General features: G+C 55.3%; 1 protein-coding gene across 2 annotated transcripts in view; it reads left to right on the top strand.

Annotated features, from left to right (window-relative positions):
- Positions 1-229: 229 nt before the first annotated feature.
- Positions 230-20,529, top strand: part of SCARA5 (scavenger receptor class A member 5) — a 38,334-nt gene continuing 18,034 nt past the window's right edge. Inside the window, exons 1-4 of one of the 2 annotated variants that reach the window (XM_084203687.1) lie at positions 230-375; positions 3,034-3,146; positions 10,446-10,583; positions 16,680-17,268. In XM_084203687.1, the coding sequence (XP_084059813.1) occupies positions 3,035-3,146; positions 10,446-10,583; positions 16,680-17,268 (839 nt within the window). In that variant the 5' untranslated portion in view covers positions 230-375; position 3,034. Of the gene's footprint in view, positions 376-3,033; positions 3,147-10,445; positions 10,584-16,593; positions 17,269-20,529 lie in introns of both variants that reach the window. The other variant, XM_084203688.1, reaches the window with a different exon arrangement.

The raw sequence follows: 20,529 nt of genomic DNA, 5'->3' as shown, positions 1-20,529 counted from the left end.
CCCGGTTCCCCCTATCCCGGTCCCACCGGGAGTTGTCCCACCCCCGTTTTCCCCGCTCCACTCCCGGTTCCCTCCTCCCCTGCCCCTCTCCCGGCCCGGGGCGGGCTCGGAGCGGCGGGGGCGGCCCCGGTGGGCGGGAGGGGGCGCGGGGAGCCCGGCCCCGCTCCCGTTCCGCCCACAAAAGGCTCGGGCCGGGCGGGCCCCGCTCACAGCCCCGGGACCCCGCACCCATGGGCGGCTGCCGAGCCCCGCCGCGGCCCGGGGGGGCTCCTCGCCGTCCTCGGCCCCCGGTACCGGCCAGCGCCGGCGGGACGCAGCCCGGGGACTGAGGGAAATCCCGGGAAGAGGCCACGGGAAGTTCGGGAAATCCCGCGGGTGAGCGGGGACGGGGGGGGCGGACACGGAGCGCCGGGAGGGGAACGGGGTGGGGGAGCCCCCGAGCGCCGGGGGGAGGCGGAGAGGGAGATGCTCCGGTTCTCCCGGGATGCTCCAGTCCCGAATTCCTGTCCCGGTTCTCCCGGGGATCCTCCAGTCCCGAATTTCTCTGTCCCCGATCCCCCTGTCCCGGTGGCTTCAGGTTCTATCCCAGTTCTCCCTATCCCGGTTCTTATCCCGGTTCCTGTCCCAGTTCTCCCAGTCCCGGTTCCTATCCCGGTTCCTATCCCGGTTCTCCCTGTCCCCATTTCCTCAGGGGAAGTTCCTGCCCCAAATCCCTGTGGGGGATTTTTGCCCCGGCATTCCCAGGGGATGCTCCTGTCCCAGATCCCCCTGTCCTGGTTCCTATCCCAGTTCCTATCCCAGTTCCCCCTCTCCCATTCCTATCCAGTTCCTATCCCAGTTCCTATCCCAGTTCCTATCCCAGTTCCTATCCCATTCCTATCCCAGTTCCTATCCCATTCCTATCCCAGTTCCTATCCCATTCCTATCCCATTCCTATCCCAGTTCCTATCCCATTCCTATCCCAGTTCCTATCCCATTCCTATCCCAGTTCCTATCCCATTCCTATCCCACTTCCCCCTCTCCCATTCCTATCCCAGTTCCTATCCCAGTTCCTATCCCATTCCTATCCCAGTTCCTATCCCAGTTCCTATCCCATTCCTATCCAGTTCCCCCTCTCCCATTCCTATCCCAGTTCCTATCCCAGTTCCTATCTCATTCCTATCCCAGTTCCTATCCCAGTTCCTATCCCATTCCTATCCCAGTTCCTATCCCAGTTCCTATCCCATTCCTATCCCAGTTCCTATCCCAGTTCCTATCCCATTCCTATCCCAGTTCCCCCTCTCCCATTCCTATCCCAGTTCCTATCCCAGTTCCTATCTCATTCCTATCCCAGTTCCTATCCCAGTTCCTATCCCAGTTTCCCCTGTCCCAGCTCTTGTCCTGGTTCCTATCCCGGTTCCTATCCCAGTTCCCCCAATCCCAGTTCCTGTCCCGGATCCCCTGTCCTGGTTCCTGTCCCGGTTCCCGCTGTCCTGGTTCCTATCCCGGTTCCTCCTGTCCCAGTTCCTGTCCCGGTTCCCCCATCCCGGTTCCCCCAGTCCTGGTTCCCCCAGTCCCGGTTCCCCCAGTCCCAATTCCTGTCCCAGTTCCCCCTGTCCCGGTTCCCGTCCCGGTTCCCCCAGTCCCGGTTCCTATCCCAGATCCCCCGTCCCAGTTCCCCTGTCCCGGTTCCTGTCCCGGTTCCCCCAGTCCCGATTCCTGTCCCGGTTCCCCTGTCCCGGTTCCTGTCCCGGTTCCCCCAGTCCCGGTTCCTATCCCGGTTCCCCAGTCCCGGTTCCTATCCCGGTTCCCCTGTCCCGCTGTCCCGGGTCAATCTCCGCCCGGAGTTTTCCGTATCCCGTTTCCCCCAGGATGCTCCTGCCCCCATCCCCCATTCCCGTTCCTGCCGGGGATTTGAGAGCCCCCTCTGGAATTCCTGCATGGATTCTCCCCCTTGGAAGTGGGACCGGAGCTGGGGGTGCTGCTGGTCTAACTGGGCTGGGGGTGACAAAACTCCAGCGGCGCCAAAATCCCAGGGAAGACAGAATCCATGGATCTGTGCCTGCCCCAAACCCCATCCAGCCGGCCTGGGACACTGCCAGGGATCCAGGGATTCTCTGGGAATCCCAGCCCGGCCGGGAACTCCTTCCCAAGATCCCACAATCCCAAGCTCCCCTTTCCCACTGGAAGCCATTCCCTGCCTCCTGCCCCTCCAGCCCTTGCCCAAATCCCAGCTCTCCTTTCCCTCTGCAAAAGGCTCCAAGGATTCCCTGGACCCTCCCCTGATCCAGCTGCACATTCCCAGCCTGGCATTGCATCCAGCCCCATCCCGACCCCTCTGTGGGAAGGAATTTCAGGTTCCAGGGGCTTCACTGGGAATTCAGGACTCCAGGAAGGGTCTCCCTTCCCTTTTCCATCCCCCAATTCCATAAAAATCCCTCAGGATGGATCCTGAGTGTCCTGGATCCCAGAATCCCGGAATGGTTTGGGATTATGGGATCCATGGAGCTTCCATCCCATGATCCCAGGGACACTTCCCACCATCCCAGGCTGATCCAAACCCACCCTGGGACACTGCCAGGGATCCAGGGATTCTCTGGGAATCCCAGCCCAGCCGGGAATTCCTTCCCAAGATCCCACAATCCCAAGCTCCCCTTTCCCACTGGAAGCCATTCCCTGCCTCCTGCCCCTCCAGCCCTTGCCCAAATCCCAGCTCTCCTTTCCCTCTGGAAAAGGCTCCAAGGATTCCCTGGATCCTTCCCCGATCCAGCTGCACATTCCCAACTCCCCCAGCCTGGAGCAGCTCCGTTCTCTCCTCTCCGCCTCCGTGTCCCGCTGATTTCGGGATCCCAATTCCAGCTGGGCTCTCACTTGCCCCATCCTGATTCCAGAACCAGGATTGGGATTGGGATTGGGATTGGGATTGGGATTGGGATTGGGATTGGGGTTGGGATTGGGATTGGGATTGGGATTGGGGTTGGGATTGGGGTTGGGATTGGAATTGGGATGTGCTGAGGCCCAGCCCCGTGGGACATTCCCGTTTTTCCCCGGCAGGATGGAGAACAAGGCCGTGGATCTCCACACCTTCTCCGAGCGGGAGAACGGATCCGTCCTGGAGGAGCCCTTCGAGGGACGGAGCCTTTCCAAGCTGAACCTCTGCGAGGACGGTGAGGGCGGATCCGCCTCCGGATCCACTCGGGATCCCCCCCTGGATCTGCCTTGGGATCCACCTGGGGATCCACGTGCGGATCCACTTCTGGATCCGGCTCTAAATCCACCTCTGGATCCACCCCTGGATCAACCTCCAGATCCATCCTAGGATCCACACATGGATCCACCTCCAGATCCACCCCTGGATCCACCTCTGGATCCACCTGTGCATCCATCCCTGGATCAACCTCCAGATCCAACCTAGGATCCACACAAGGATCCACCTGGGGATCCACCTTGAGATCTACCCCTGGATCCACCTTGGGATCCACCTGTGGATCCATCCCTGGATCCACCTCCAGATACCCCCAGATCCACCCCAGGATCCACCTTGGGATCCACCCCTGCATCCACCTCCAGATCTGCTTTGGGATCCACCCCAGGATCCACCCCTGGATCCACCTGTGGATCCACCTCCAGATCCAACCTAGGATCCACCTCTGGATCCACCTCTGGATCCACCCCTGCAACCATCCCTGGATCCACCTTGGGATCTACCTGTGGATTGATCCCTGGATCCACCTCCAGATACCCCCAGATCCACCCCTGGATCCACCTCCGGATCCACCTCTGGATCCATCTCCAGATCCATCTCTAGTTCTGTCTCTGGATCCACCTCCATATCCATCTCCGGATCCACCTCCGGATCTGCCTCCAGACATCCCCCCAGATCCATCCCTGAATCCATCTCCAGATCCACCTTGGGATCCACCTTGGGATCCACCTCAGGATCCACCCCCAGGATCCACCCCAGGATCCCTCCCTGGATCCACTTCCAGATACGCCTCCGGATCCACCTCAGGATCCACCCCTGGATCCACCTCTGGATCTGCCCCCAGTTTCCCCCCAGATCCGCCTCCATATCACCCCCAGATCCACCTCTGGATCCACCTCTGGATCCACCTCTGAATCCACCTCTGAATCCACCTCAGGATCCACCTCAGGATCCACCTCAGGATCCACCTCTGGATCCACCTCTGAATCCACCTCAGGATCCACCTCGGGATCCACCTCTGGATCCACCTGGGATCCACCTCTGGATCCACCTCTGAATCCACCTCAGGATCCATCCCTGGATCCACCTCTGGATCCACCTCTGGATCCACCCGGGATCCACCCCGGGATCCACCTCAGGATCCACCTTGGGATCCGCCCTGGATCCATGGTGGGAGTGGGAGTGCGCGGATCTCCCGGGAAGGAGCTCCGGATGCGGCTCCTCTGGTTCAGGGATGAGCTCAGCGCTCAGCTCCGGCTTCCAGCCGCGATTCCCGGCCCTGGGAACGCTGGATTCCGGGGTGGGAGTGGCACCGGGAGCTGTCCTGGGCCTGCCTCAGGTTTTCCAGGGATTCTGCAGCTCCCCCATCCCTGGCAGTGCCCCAGGGTGGGTTTGGATCACCCTGGAATGGTGGGAAGTGTCCCTGGGATCATGGGATGGAAGCTCCATGGATCCCATCCCAAACCATTCCGGGATTCTGGGATCCAGGACGCTCAGGATCCATCCCCAGGGATTTTTATGGAATTTGGGGATGGAAAAGGGAAGGGAGACCCTTCCTGGAGTCCCCAATTCCCAGGGAAGCCCCTGGATCCTGAAATTCCTTCCCGGAGAGGAATCAGGATGGGGCTGGATGCAATCCAGGAGAGCTGGAGAGGGATTTGGGAAAAGGGCCTGGAATGGCAGGACAGGGAATGGCCAGAGGGTTGGGATTTGGGGATTGTGAGATCTTGGGAAGGAATTCCCGGCTGGGCTGGGATTCCCAGAGAATCCCTGGATCCCTGGCAGTGCCCCAGGGTGGGTTTGGATCACCCTGGGATGGTGGGAAGTGTCCCTGGGATCATGGGATGGAAGGTCCATGGATCCCATCCCAAACCATCCCGGGATTTTGGGATCCAGGACACTCAGGATCCATCCCAAGGGATTTTTATGGGATTGGGGGATGGAAAAGGGAAGGGAGACCCTTCCTGGAGTCCCCAATTCCCAGGGAAACCCCTGGATCCCGAAATTCCTTCCCAGAGAGGAGTCAGGATGGGGCTGGATCCAATCCAGGAGAGCTGGAGAGGGATTTGGGAAAAGGGCCTGGAATGGCAGCACAGGGAACGGCTCCCACCATGGCCAGAGGGTTGGGATTTGGGGATTTTGGGGGATTTTGGGATCTTGGGAAGGAATTCCCGGCTGGGCTGGGATTGCCAGAGAATCCCTGGATCCCTGGCAGTGCCCCAGGGTGGGTTTGGATCACCCTGGGATGGTGGGAAGTGTCCCTGGGATCATGGGATGGAAGGTCCATGGATCCCATCCCAAATCATCCCGGGATTCTGGGATCCAGAACACTCAGGATCCATCCCCAGGGATTTTTATGGAACTTGGGGGATGGAAAAGGGAAGGGAGACCCTTCCTGGAGTCCCCAATTCCCAGGGAAGCCCCTGGATCCTGAAATTCCTTCTCAAGGATGAGTCGGGATGGGGCTGGATCCAACCCAGGAGAGCTGGAAATGTGCAGCTGGATCAGGGAAGGATCCAGGGAATCCTTGGAGCCTTTTCCAGAGGGAAAGGGGAGCTGGGATTTGGGCAAGGGCTGGAGGGGCAGGAGGCAGGGAATGGCTTCCAGTGGGAAAGGGGAGCTTGGGATTGTGGGATCTTGGGAAGGAATTCCCGGCTGGGGGGGTGGGCAGGGGCTGGGCTGAGCTGGGAACATCCAGCTCGGGATAAATTCCTCCCGGGAATGCTGCAAGGGGCTCGTGGAGGTGACTCCAAAGGGACCTGTGGGGGTAGGGACAGCTTTGGATCCGGAGGGGGAATTCCCCATCCAGGAGATCCCAATCCCAAAATCCCCGCTCCTGCCTCTTCCCAGCTTCCCGATCCTGTTGGTCCCATCCTTTCCCACTGGGAAACCGGGAGGGAAGAGCCGGAGCCCCCCAGGGCTGATCCCAGAATTCCCAGCAAATCCCTTGCCCTGGGAATGGCCGGAGGTGCCTCCCCGGTGTTGGGGTTTTGATGGAACTCCGCCTGGAATTCTCGGGGCTCATCCCGAGGCGGGGCTGGCCCTCCAGGGAGCCCCATTCCCAGGGAAAAGGTCTCTGGAGCGGGATTTCTGGGAAGGGGCAGGAGGGTGGGACCGCCCGGATCCCGCCCGAATTCATGGAAAACTCCGGCCGGGGGGAGGGGAGGGGGCGAGGATCCATCGGGAGCGCGATCCAAACTTTCTGCTGGCCCGGGAACGGCATTCCCGGACCTTTTCCAGGGTTTCAGCGACCCCAAATCCCCGAATCCCGCTTGTTTTCCTCCCCCCGCTCCCTGGAGCCTGGGCAGGGGCAGGAAATGTTCGCTTTTCCTTGGATCCCGGCCCTTTCCACGGGCAAACGCTCCCGGCGGCGCTTCCAAGGGCCGGGAATGGGAGTGGGTGGATCGGGGCGCGCCGCCAGCTCCTCCCGGCGCGTCCCCGGAGCCGCTGGAAGTGCGAAATGCCGGGAAAACATCGGCGCCCTCCTCATCCCGCGGCTCCGTCCCAGGAATTTCGGGCGGGGAGCGGGGGATGAGATCCGGCTGGAGCGTCCCGGATCCCAGCGGAGCCGCGTTCCCGCGGGATCGCCCCCGGATCCATCCCGGAGCTCAGCCCCGAGCTCCCGAGGCCCGGCGGAGTCCCGGGATCCGCCCGCCCTAACCCTGTCCCGGCCGGAGGCGTTTCCAGCCCTCCCCCTTTTCCCGGGATGGACACGGACAAGGGGGATGCGGGGAAGGGTCCCTGGAATTCTGGGATCCCCCCCCCCATCCGTGGGTTTCATCGCCAGAATTCCAGGGAGCAGCGAGATCCCAGTGGGATGGGGCGAGATCCTACCCGGGCCCGGCAGGGATGGGCTGGAGCTGGGAATTGCTGTGGGATGGATCCGAAATCCCAGTGGGAATGGGATAACAAATCCCAGTGGGAATGGGATCATAAATCCCAGCGGGAATGGGATCAAAAATCCCATCAGGGATGGGATAACAAATCCCAGTGGGAATGGGATCCCAAATCCCAGCGGGAATGGGATAACAAATCCCAGTGGGAATGGGATAACAAATCCCAGTGGGAATGGGATCCCAAATCCCAGCGGGAATGGGATAACAAATCCCAGTGGGAATGGGATCATAAATCCCATCAGGGATGGGATAACAAATCCCAGTGGGAATGGGATGGATCCCAAATCCCAGTGGGAATGGGCCAGGCTGGAGCTGGGAATTGCCGTGGGATGGATCCCAAATCCCAGTGGGAATGGGATGGATCCCAAATCCCAGTGGGAATGGGCCAGGCTGGAGCTGGGAATCGCCGTGGGATGGATCCTAAATCCGAGTGGGAATGGGATGGATCCCAAATCCCAGTGGGAATGGGATCCCAAATCCCAGTGGGAATGGGATCCCAAATCCCAGCAGAACTGGGATCCCAAATCCCAGCAGGGATGGGATCCCAAATCCCAGTGGGAATTGCCCAGACTGGAGTTGGGAATTGTTTCTGGCCATGGGATGGGATCCCAAATCCCAGCAGGGATGGGATCCCAAATCCCAGTGGGAATGGCCCAGGCTGGAGCAGGGAATTGCCATGGGATGGATCCCAAATCCCAGCACGGATGGGATAACAAATCCCAGGAGGGATGGGATCCCAAATCCCAGCGGGAATGGCCCAGGCTGGAGTTGGGAATCGCCATGGGATGGGATCCCAAATCTCAGCGGGAATGGGATCCCAAATCCCAGCAGGGATGGGATCCCAAATCCCAGTGGGAATGGCCCAGGCTGGAGCTGGGAATGGCTGTGGGATGGGATCCCAAATCCCAGTGGGAGTGGGATCCCAAATCCCAGCAGGAATGGCCCAGGCTGGAGCTGGGAATCACCATGGGATGGGATCCCAAATCCCAGTGGGAATGGGATCCCAAATCCCAGTGGGAATGGGATAACATATCCCAGTGGGAATGGGATAACATATCCCAGTGGGAATGGGATGGATCCCAAATCCCAGTGGGAATGGGCCAGGCTGGAGCTGGGAATCGCCGTGGGATGGATCCCAAATCCGAGTGGGAATGGGATGGATCCCAAATCCCAGTGGGAATGGGATCATAAATCCCAGCGGGAATGGGATCATAAATCCCATCAGGGATGGGATAACAAATCCCAGTGGGAATGGGATCCCAAATCCCAGCAGGGATGGCCAAGGCTGGAGCTGGGAATTGTTTCTGGCCATGGGATGGGATCCCAAATCCCATTGGGAATGGGATCCCAAATCCCAGTGGGAATGGGATCCCAAATCCCAGTGGGAATGGCCCAGACTGGAGTTAGGAATCGCCATGGGATGGATCCCAAATCCCAGCGGGAATGGGATCCTAAATCCCAGCAGGGTTGCTCCAGGCTGGATCCGGCCATGGATCAGGGCTGTCTCCATCCCGGGGGTTTGGATTTGGGATTCCCCTCTCCTGGGGGATGTGGGGCTCTGGATCGGATCCTCGGATCTCCGGGGAATACAAAACACCAGGATGGAGGCTCCAGGTGGGAATTCTGGGCTTTTCCTCCATCCTCCGTTGGTGTCTCCTGGGGGAAGCTCGGATCTGGGAAAGGGCAAATGGAGCTGGAGTGGAAATGGTGGGAAAACCTGTTCCCAGAAATCCTGCCAGGATCCAACAGGGAATGAATCGGATGGGAACAGACCTCCAAACTCATCCCATTCCCCATGGAGCTCAAATCCCATGATCCCAGGGACACTTCCCACCATCCCAGGCTGATCCAAACCCACCCTGGGGCACTGCCAGGGATCCAGGGATTCTCTGGGAATCCCAGCCCAGCCGGGAATTCCTTCCCAAGATCCCACAATCCCAAGCTCCCCTTTCCCACTGGAAGCCATTCCCTGCCTCCTGCCCCTCTCTCCAGCCCTTGCCCAAATCCCAGCTCTCCTTTCCCTCTGGAAAAGTCTCCAAGGATTCCCTGGAGCTCAGGGTTTTCCTTGGAGCTTCATCCCATGGGATTTATCCGCTGGGAACCCCAGCCTGGATACCCCACAGCAGCTCCAGACGACCCCAGAATGCTTTTGGGTGGGAAGGGACCCCCCAATCCCATCCCATCCCATCCCAAATCATCCCTTCCCATCCATTATCCCAGTGCATTCCCATCCCAAATCATCTCATCTCACCCTGTTATCCCAGTACATTTCCATCCCATTATCCCATTATTATCCCATTATCCCACCCCATTATCCCATCCCATCCCTCCAGTGTGTTCCCATTCCATCATCCCATCCCGTTATCCCATCCCATTCCATTATCCCATCCCTTCATCCCAAATCATCCCACCCCATCCCAAATCATTCCATCCCATCCTACCCCATCACACCCCATCTCCATCCCATCCCATCCCATTATCCCATTATCCCATTATCTCATCCCATCCTCATCCCATTATCCCATCCCAGTATCCCAGTGCATTCCCATCCCAAATCATCCCATCCCATCCCATTATCCCAGTACATTTCCATCCCATTATCCCATCCCATCCCATTATCCCATCCCTCCAGTGTGTTCCCATCCCATTATCCCATCCCGTTATCCCATCCCATTCCATCATCCCATCCCTTCATCCCAAATCATCCCACCCCATCCCAAATCATCCCATCCCATGCCATTATCCCACCCCATTCCATCCCATTATCCCTTCCCATCCCATGGATCCCATCCCATCCCATCCCATTATCCCATTATCCCATTATCCCATCCATCCTATCCCATCCCATCCCATCCCATCCCACCCCATTATCCCATCCTTCCAGTGTGTTCCCATCCCATTATCCCATCCCATCCCATCCCATCCCATGGATCCCATCCCATCCCATTATCCCATTATCCCATCTCATCCCATCTCATCCCATCTCATCCCATTATCCCATCATCCCATCATCCCATCATCCCATTATCCCACTATCCCACTATCCCACTATCCCATCCCATCCCATCCCATCCCATCCCATCCCATCCCATCCCATGCCGTCCCATGGATCCCATCCCATCCCATTATCCCATCATCCCATCCATCCCATCATCCCATTATCCCATTATTCCACTATCCCACTATCCCATTATCCCATTATCCCATTATCCCATTATCCCATTATCCCATTATCCCACCCCATCCCATCGATCCCCTCCCATCCCACTATCCCACTATCCCATCCCCTCCTCCCGGGGCCGATCCCGGCCCTTCCCGCGGCATTCCCGGCCGTTCCCGATCCCATCTCCCGCTCCGTCCCGCAGATCCTGGCCGGAGGATGAGGAGGGCGCGGCCCTGGGGGCGCTGCGGCCGCCCGGGCTCGGCGCCGGCGCTGAAATATTCCCTGCTGGGGCTTTCCCTCCTGGCGCTGCTCCTCCTGCTGGGAATCTTCGTCCTGGCAGGTGAGCCTGGCCTGGGATGAGCCCAGCAGCTTCCAGAAGCTTCCGTGGCTTTGGGATCCCTGCCCGGGAGGGATTTCTGGGGCATGGAGGGGAGGGAAGGTTGGGATGCAGGAGGGAAAAAAAAACAACAAACAAAAAAACCCCCAAAACCTATTAAAAACCCATAAATAACCCCAAAGAACTAAAAAAAAAAGAAAATCCCCACAAAAATCCCAACACCCCAAAATCCTATAAAAGAACCCAAAGTAGAAAAAAAAAACCCCATAAAAATCCCAAAATCCCCCATTAAAAAACCCCAAGAATTCTAAAAAAACCAAAAATCCCCCCCAAACCCCCAAAAAAAGTAAAAAACTCCACAGAACTCCAAAATATCCCCCCAAAAAATCCTTCAAAAAACCCATTAAAAACCCATAAATAACACCAAAGAACTCCAAAATATCCCCACAAAATTCCAACACCCCAAAACCCTATAAAAGAACCCAAAGTAGAAAAAAAACCCCACAAAAATCCCCAAAAAACCCCAAAGAATTCTAAAAAAAAAATCCCCCAAACCCCAAAAATCTATTAAAAACCCCACAGAACTCCAAAAAATATCCCCCCAAAAAATCCCCCAAAAAACCCATTAAAAACCCATAAATAACCCCAAAGAACTCAAAAAAAAATCCCCAAAAAAATCCCAGCACCCCAAAACCCTATAAAAGAACCCCAAAGTATAAAAAAACCCAAAGTATAAAAAAAGTCCCCATAAAAAATCCCCAGACCCCATTAGAAAACCCCAAAATATTAAAAAAAAAAAAAAATCACCCTCCAAACCCCAAAAACCCATAAAAAACCCCACAGAATTCCAAAAATATCCCCCAAAAAATCCCCCCAAAACCCCATTAAAAACCCATAAATAACCCCAAAGAATTCTAAAAATACAAATCCCCACAAAATTCCCAAACCCCAAAACCCTATAAAAGAACCCAAAGTAGAAAAAAAAACCCACAAAAATCCCCCAAAGAATTCTAAAAAAAAATCCCCCCAAACCCCAAAAACCCGTAAAAAACCCCAAAGAATTCTAAAAATATCCCCCAAAAAATCCCCCCAAACCCCATTAAAAACCCCAAAGAATTCAAAATAATCCCCCCAAAACTCCCAAACCCTATAAAAGAACCCAAAGTAGAAAAAAAATTCCCACAAAAATCCCCAAAAAACCCCAAAGAATTCTAAAAAAAATCCCCCCTCAACAAACCCCAAAAATCCGTAAAAAACCCCACAGAACTCCAGAAAATCCCCCCAAAAATCCCCCCCCCAAATCCCCCAAAACCCATTAAAAACCCATAAATAACCCCAAAGAATTCAAAATAATTCCCCCCAAAAATTCCCAAACCCCAAAACCCTATAAAAGAACCCAAAGTAGAAAAAAAATCCCATAAAAATCCCAAAAACCCCATTAAAAAACCCCAAAGAATTCTCAAAATATCCCCCAAAAATCCCCCAAAATCCCATTAAAAACCCATTAAAAACCCAAAGAACTCCAAAAAAAAAATCCCCACAAAAATCCCAAAACCCCAAAACCCTGTAAAAGAACCCAAAGTAGTAAAAAACCCCCACAAAAATCCCCCAAAAATTCTAAAAATAATCCCCCCCAAACCCCAAAATATCCCCCAAAAATTCCAAAAAAACCCCATTAAAACCCCATTAAAAACCCATTAAAAACCCATTAAAAACCCATTAAAAACCCATTAAAAACCTGTTAAAAACCCGTTAAAAACCCATTAAAACCCCATTAAAAACCCATTAAAAACCCATTAAAAACCCCATTAAAAACCCATTAAAACCCCCAAAGAACCCAAAATAATCCCCCCAAAAAATTCCCAAACCCCAAAACCCTATAAAAGAACCCAAAGCAGTAAAAAAAACCCACAAAAATCCCCCCAAAAACCCATTAAAAACCCATTAAAAACCTTTTAAAAACCCATTAAAAACCCATTAAAAACCCGTTAAAAACCCATTAAAAACCCATTAAAAACCCATAAAACCCCCAAAGAACTCAAAAAAAAAAATCCCCCAAAAATTCCCAAACCCCAAAACCCTATAAAAGAACCCAAAGTAGAAAAAAAACCCCACAAAAATCCCCCCAAAAACCCATTAAAAACCCATTAAAAACCCGTAAAAAACCCCATTAAAAACCCATTAAAACCCCATTAAAAACCCATTAAAAACCCATTAAAAACCCATTAAAAACCCATTAAAAACCCATTAAAACCCCATTAAAAACCCATTAAAAACCCATTAAAACCCCCAAAGAACCCAAAATAATCCTCCCCAAAAATTCCCAAACCCCAAAACCCAATAAAAGAACCCAAAGTCGAAAAAAAATCCCCCCAAAATCCCCCCAAAACCCATTAAAAAACCATTAAAAACCCATTAAAAACCCGTAAAAAAACCATTAAAAACCCATTAAAAACCTGTAAAAAACCCGTAAAAAACCCATTAAAAACCCATTAAAACCCCATTAAAAACCCATTAAAAACCCATAAAACCCCCAAAGAACTCAAAAAAAAAAAATCCCCCAAAAATTCCCAAACCCCAAAACCCTATAAAAGAACCCAAAGCAGTAAAAAAACCCCACAAAAATCCCCCCAAAAACCCATTAAAAACCCATTAAAAACCCGTAAAAAACCCCATTAAAAACCCATTAAAAACCCATTAAAAACCCATTAAAAACCTAATAAAAACCCATTAAAAACCCATTAAAAACCCATTAAAACCCCATTAAAAACCCATTAGAAACCTATTAAAAACCCATAAAACCCCCAAAGAACTCAAAAAAAAAAAATCCCCCAAAAATTCCCAAACCCCAAAACCCTATAAAAGAACCCAAAGTAGAAAAAAAACCCCACAAAAATCCCCACAAAAACCCATTAAAAACCATTAAAAACCCATTAAAAACCCGTAAAAACCCCAATAAAAACCAATTAAAAACCCATTAAAACCCCAAAGAATTCAAAATAATCCCCCAAAAAATTCCCAAACCCCAAAACCCTATAAAAGAACCCAAAGTAGAAAAGAAAATCCCCACAAAAATCCCCCAAATCATCTCCGTGCTGGTGGGCAACTTTCAAATTTTCCCAATCATTTCTCTCCAAATTGTGGAATTTTGGGATTTTAAAGACGAGCCTCCGGATTTGAGCGCGGTCGGAATTCCGAGCTGGTTTATCCCGGCTGGAAAACCGCTGGGATGGGGTGGGATAATGGGGTCACATCCAAACTTTTGGTCCTCGGAAAATCGGGAATGTTCACGGACACCTCTCCTGCCCCATGGAAAATCCCATCCTGGAGATCCTTTTCTGGAGCTCCCGGAATTCCTCTCCCCGGAAATCTGAGGGGATTGGAAAGATGAAGGGAATGATGGAATGGTGCTGGTGGGGAGGGAGGTGGAAGGTTCTGGAATTCCACAGGGACAATTCCCGCCGTCCCGGGCGGCTCCGAGCCACATCCGAACTTTCCTTGGATACTGCAGGGAAGGGGGAGGTGGAGAATCCCTGGAAAAGATGGGATGGGATGGGATTATGGGATGGGATCCATGGGATGGGATGGGATGGGATAACGGGATGGGATAATGGGATGGGAACACACTGGAGGGATGGGATCCATGGAATGGGATAGTGGGATTATGGGATTATGGGATTATGGGATAATTAGATAGGATAATGGGATGGGATGGGATCGGATCCATGGAATGGGATCCATGGGATGGGATGGGATGGGATAGTGGGATTAGGGGATTAGGGGATTAGGGGATTAGGGGATTAGGGGATTAGGGGATTAGGGGATGGGATGGGATGGGATGGGATGGGATGGGATGGGATGGGATGGGTGGGATGGGTGGGATGGGATGTGATTATGGGATTATGGGATTATGGGATTATGGGATTATGGGATTATGGGATAATGAGATAGGATAATGGGATGGGATGGATGGGATAATGGGATGGGGTGGGGTGGGATAATGGGATGGGATAATGGGATGGGATAATGGGATAATGGGATAATGGGATAATGGGATAATGGGATAATGGGATGATGGAATAATGGGATAACAGGATGGGGTGGGATGGGATGGGATAGTGGGATTATGGGATGGGATAATGAGATAGGATAATGGGATGGGATGGATGGGATGGGATAATGGGATGGGATGGGATAGTGGAATAATGGGATAATGGGATAATGGCATGATGGAATGATGGGATGGGATGGGATGGGATGGGATGGGATGGGATGGGATGGGATGGGATGGGATGGGATGGGTGGGATGGGATGGGATGGGATGGGATGGGATGGGATAACGGGATGGGATAATTGGATGGGAACACACTGGAGGGATGGGATGGGATGGGATCCATGGAATGGGATCCATGGAATGGGATCCATGGAATGGGATAGTGGGATTATGGGATTATGGGATTATGGGATAATGAGATAGGATAATGGGATGGGATGGGATCCATGGGATGGGATGGGATAGTGGGATTATGGGATTATGGGATTAGGGGATTAGGGGATTAGGGGATTAGGGGATGGGATGGGATGGGATGGGATGGGATGGGTGGGATGGTTGGGATGGTTGGGATGGGATGTGATTATGGGATTATGGGATTATGGGATTATGGGATTATGGGATTATGGGATTATGGGATTATGGGATTATGGGATGGATGGGATGGATGGGATGGGATAATGGGATGGGGTGGGGTGGGGTGGGATAATGGGATGGGATAATGGGATAATGGGATGATGGGATAATGGGATAATGGGATGATGGGATGATGGAATAATGGGATAACAGGATGGGGTGGGGTGGGGTGGGATGGGATGGGACGGGACGGGATGGGATAGTGGGATTATGGGATTATGGGATGGGATAATGAGATAGGATAATGGGATGGGATGGATGGGATGGGATAGTGGGATGGGATAATGGGATGGGATGGGATAATGGGATAATGGGATACTGGGATAATGGGATGATGGGATGATGGGATGATGGGATAATGGGATAACGAGATAATGGGATCACGGGATGGGATGGATGGGATAGTGGGATAATGGGATAATGGGATGGCATTGCATCCATGGGATGGGATGGGATAATGGGATAATGGGATAATGGGATGCGATGATTTGGGATGGGGTGGGATGATTTGGGATGAAGGGATGGGATGATGGAATGGGATGGGATAATGGGATGGGATGGGATAATGGGATGGGATGATGGGATGGGAACGTACTGGAGGGATGGGATGGGATAATGGGGTGGGATGGGATAATGGGGTGGGATAATGGGATGGAAATGTACTGGGATAATGGGGTGGGATGGGATGATTTGGGATGGGAATGCACTGGGATAATGGATGGGAAGGGATGATTTGGGATGGGATGGGATGGGATGGGATGGGATGGGATGGGATGGGATTGGGGGTCCCTTCCCACCCAAAACCATTCCGGGATCCTCTGGAGCTGCTGGGATGGCTCGAGGCTGGAATTCTGTCCCAGTGGATAAATACTTTGGGATGTGGATCCGAGGCAAAATCCAGGATCCAGGGAATTCTTGGGGCTCCAGGAGAGCTGGGATTTGGGCAAGGGCTGGAGGGGCAGGAGGCAGGGAATGGCTTCCAGTGGGAAAGGGGAGCTTGGGATTGTGGGATCTTGGGAAGGAATTCCCGGCTGGGCTGGGATTCCCAGAGAATCCCTGGATCCCTGGCAGTGTCCCAGGAAAGGCTGGATGGGCCTGGAGCACCCTGGGATCACGGGAATTGTCCCTGTCCAGCTGGAACGGGACGAGCTTTATGGATCCTCCCCACCCAAACCATCCCAGGACCCTCCAGCCCTTCTCCAGCCTTGCATTCCAGGATGGGGGGGAACATTCCGGGCTGGGAACTTCACCTCCCGGCACCGGGAACATCCTGGGAAGATCCCCCCGGCCTTCCTGCCGACCTCCCCCCGCTCTCCTCCGCCGCAGCGTCCCGCCCCCAGGTGTCCCCGGAGGAGCTGAAGGCGCTGCTGGGCGACGTCCAGCGCCTCAACGCGACCTTCCGTGAGCTGCAGCTGCAGCTGCTGCACCCCCCGCCCAGGCCCGACCTCCTGGAGCACATCTGGCGGCTGCAGGACCTCCTGCAGAACCACTCGGACTCGCTGCTCCTGCTGTCGGGCTCGCTGCGGAGGCTGCAGGGGCTCCTGCGGGGCCTGCAGGGCCAGGCCGGGCAGACGGAGCGCTCGCTGGCGCGGCTCCGCGACTCGCTGGCCCAGCAGAGCGACGCGGCCCAGCTGGAGCTGTCGCGGCTCTGGGTGGACGCCAACGGCAGCCGGCTGCTCCTGGAGCACCACCAGCACCTCCTGGGCCACCTGGGCGGGCGGCTGGAGGCGCTGGGCGAGCAGGTGGCGACCCTGGGCGGGGCGGTGGATGCCGTCAACCGCAGCCTCTCCTACGACGTCCGCCTGCAGCATTCCCGGCTCCGGGATCTGCAGGGGCTCCTGGGCAACGCCAGCGCGGACGCGCGGAGGATGCGGGCGGCGCACGGGGCCATGGAGCGGCAGCTGAGGCTGGAGCTGGCCCTGCTCGGCAACGTCACCGAGGAGCTGCGCTTGAAGGACTGGGAGCATTCGGCGGCGCTGCGGAACGTCTCCGTGATCCGGGGTGAGTGGTGGGATGGGGGGAAGGGGTTCCCGTGCTCCTGGGTCAGGGATTGGAGAATCCCTGGGTTCTCCAGCTGGAGAATAACTCCAGAGGAGCTGTCGAGGTTGGGAAAGCTCCCCAAGGTCGTGGAGTCCAGCTGGGAGCGTTCCGCGGCGCTTCGGAACGTCTCCGTGATCCGGGGTGAGTGGTGGGATTGGGGAAGGGGTCCCTGTGCTCCTGTCGGATGGGGGAGCGGGTCAGGGATTGGAGAATCCCTGAGTTCTCCAGCGGGAGAATGAATCCCTGGGTTCTCCAGTGGAGTTGTCGAGGTTGGGAAAGCTCCCAGGGGTCGTGGAGTCCAGCTGGGAGCATTCCGCGGTGCTCCGGAACGTCTCCGTGATCCAGGGTGAGTGGTGGGATGGGGGAAGGGGTCCCCGCGCTCCTGGGTCAGGGATTGGAGAACCCCTGGGTTCTCCAGCTGGAGAATGACTCCAGAGGAGTTGTTGAGGTTGGGAAAGCTCCCTAAGGTCGTGGAGTCCAGCTGGGAGCATTCCGCGGTGCTCCGGAAATCCGGGGTGAGTGGTGGGATGGGGGAGCAGGACCCTGCACTCCTGTGGGGTGGTGGGGGGTCAGGGATTGGAGAATCCCTGGGTTCTCCAGCTGGAGAATGACTCCAGAGGAGCTGTCGAGGTTGGTAAAGCTCCCCAAGGTCGTGGAGTCCAGCTGGGAGCATTCCGTGGTGCTCTGGAAATCCGGGGTGAGTGGTGGGATGGGGGAAAGGGGTCCCCGCGCTCCTGGGTCAGGGATTGGAGAATCCCTGGGTTCTCCAGCTGGAGAATGAATCCCTGGGTTCTCCAGAGGAGCTGTTGAGATTGGGAAAGCTCCCCAAGGTCGTGGAGTCCAGCTGGGAGCATTCCACGGTGCTCCGGAAATCCGGGGTGAGTGGTGGGATGGGGGAAGGGGTCCCTGTGCTCCTGTGGGATGTGGGAGCGGGTCAGGGATTGGAGAATCCCTGCATTCTCCAGTTGGAGAATGGCTCCAGAGGAGCTGTCGAGGTTGGGAAAGCTCCCCAAGGTCATGGAGTCCAGCTGGGAGCATTCCGTGGTGCTCCGGAACGTCTCCGTGATCCGGGGTGAGTGGTGGGATGGGGAACGGGGTCCCTGTGCTCCTGGGTCAGGGATTGGAGAATCCCTGGGTTCTCCAGTGGAGTTGTCCAGCTGGGAGCAGGGATTGGGTCAGGGATTGGAGAATCCCTGGGTTCTCCAGTGGAGTTGTCTAGCTGGGAGCAGGGATTGGGTCAGGGATTGGAGAATCCCTGGGATCTCCAGCTGGAGAATAACTCCAGAGGAGCTGTCGAGGTTGGGAAAGCTCCCCAAGGTCGTGGAGTCCAGCTGGTCACCACCACTGCTCCGTGTCCCCCCCAAATCCACATGGATTTTAATCCTGCTGGGACGGGGACTCCAAACCACCCTGGGTCTGTTCCGACCCTTTCCAGCCTTTTCCGTGAAGGAATTGTTCCCAATATCCAACAAAACCTTCCCTGGCACTGCCTGAGACCGTTTCCTCATCCCGTTTCTTGTTTCTTGGGGGTCCTAAATCCCACCTGGCTCCAGCTGTTCATGGAGTTGTGGAGAGGGGAGAGGTCCCCCCTGAGCCTCCTTTTCTCCAGGCTGAGCCCTTTCCCGGCTCCCTGGGGCTCCATTCCCTTCCCTAGACACGCTCCAGCCCCTCCGGGTCTTTCCGGTCGGGAAGGTCCCAGATCTGCCCCCATCCATCCCTGCTCAGGTGTCTCCATTCCCTCGGACTCTCCAAATATTCCCCCATCCGTGGTTTGGAAGGAAGCTCCCAAGGTTCCCTCAGAGATGCCAGGGAAAACCAACCTCCCCCATCCCATCTTCTCCTCCTCAGCCCTTCCCAAATCCTGGAATCGTTTGGGTGGGAAGGGCCCTGAAATCCCGTCCTGTTCCAACTCCAACACCTTCCCCTGCTGCTCCCAGCCCCGTCCAGCCTGGCCTTGGACACTTCCAGGGATCCAGGGGCAGCCACAGCTGCTCTGGGAATGCTGTGCCAGGGAGGGAGAACCCCATGGAGGAACCCAGGGGATCCCAGTGGGAGCTCCGGGCCGGAGCAGGAGGGTGGGAGCAGCTCCTCCTGTCCTGTGTTCCACCTGTCGGACCTGCGGGGACCCTGTGAGCTGTTGCTCATTCCTGGTGCTTCCAGCTGGAATTCCAGGATGCCACTCTGGATCCCACTGCAGATCCCACTGCAAATCCCACTCCAGATCCCACTCCAGATCCCACTCCTGATCCCACTGTAGATCCCACTCCGGATCCCACTCCAGATCCCTCTCCAGATCCCACCCCGGATCCCGCTCCGGATCCCACTCTGGATCTAGAGCCTATCCCTGGGATCCAGAGCCCATTCCTGGGATCCAGAGCCCATCCCTGGGATCCAGAGTTCATTCCCGGCATCCAGAGTCCATTCCCAGGATCCAGAGCCCATCCCTGGGATCCAGAGTCCATCCCTGGGATCCAGAGTCCATTCCCAGCATCCAGAGTCCATTCCCAGGATCCAGAGTCCATCCCTGGAATCCAGAGTCCATTTCTGGGATCCAGAGCCCATCCCTGGGATCCAGAGCCCATCCCTGGGATCCAGAGTTCATTCCCGGCATCCAGAGTCCATTCCCAGGATCCAGAGCCCATCCCTGGAATCCAGAGTCCATTCCTGTGATCCAGAGTTCATTCCCAGCATCCAGAGTCCATTCCCAGGATCCAGAGTCCATCCCTGGAATCCAGAGTCCATTCCTGTGATCCAGAGCCCATTCCCAGGATCCGGAGTCCATTCCCAGGATCCAGAGTCCATCCCTGGGATCCGAAGTCCATTCCCAGCATCCAGAGCCCATCCCTGGGATCCAGAGTCCATCCCTGGAATCCAGAGCCCATTTCCAGGATCCGGAGTCCATTCCCAGGATCCAGAGTCCATTCCCAGGATCCAGAGTCCATTCCCAGGATCCAGAGTCCATTCCTGGGATCCGGAGTCCATCCCTGGGATCCAGAGTCCATCCCTGGGATCCGAAGTCCATTCCTGGCATCCAGAGCCCATCCCTGGGATCCGGAGTCCATCCCTGGGATCCAGAGTCCATCCCTGGGATCCGAAGTCCATCCCTGGGATCCAGAGCCCATCCCTGGGATCCAGAGTCCATCCCTGGAATCCAGAGCCCATTTCCAGGATCCAGAGTCCATTCCCAGGATCCAGAGTCCATTCCTGGAATCCAGAGTCCAT

Source organism: Fringilla coelebs (genome assembly GCF_963513975.1).
Source record: "Fringilla coelebs genome assembly, chromosome: 3".
Classification (NCBI taxonomy): Eukaryota; Metazoa; Chordata; class Aves; order Passeriformes; family Fringillidae; genus Fringilla; species Fringilla coelebs.
This window is presented reverse-complemented; position numbering and strand designations above follow the sequence as displayed.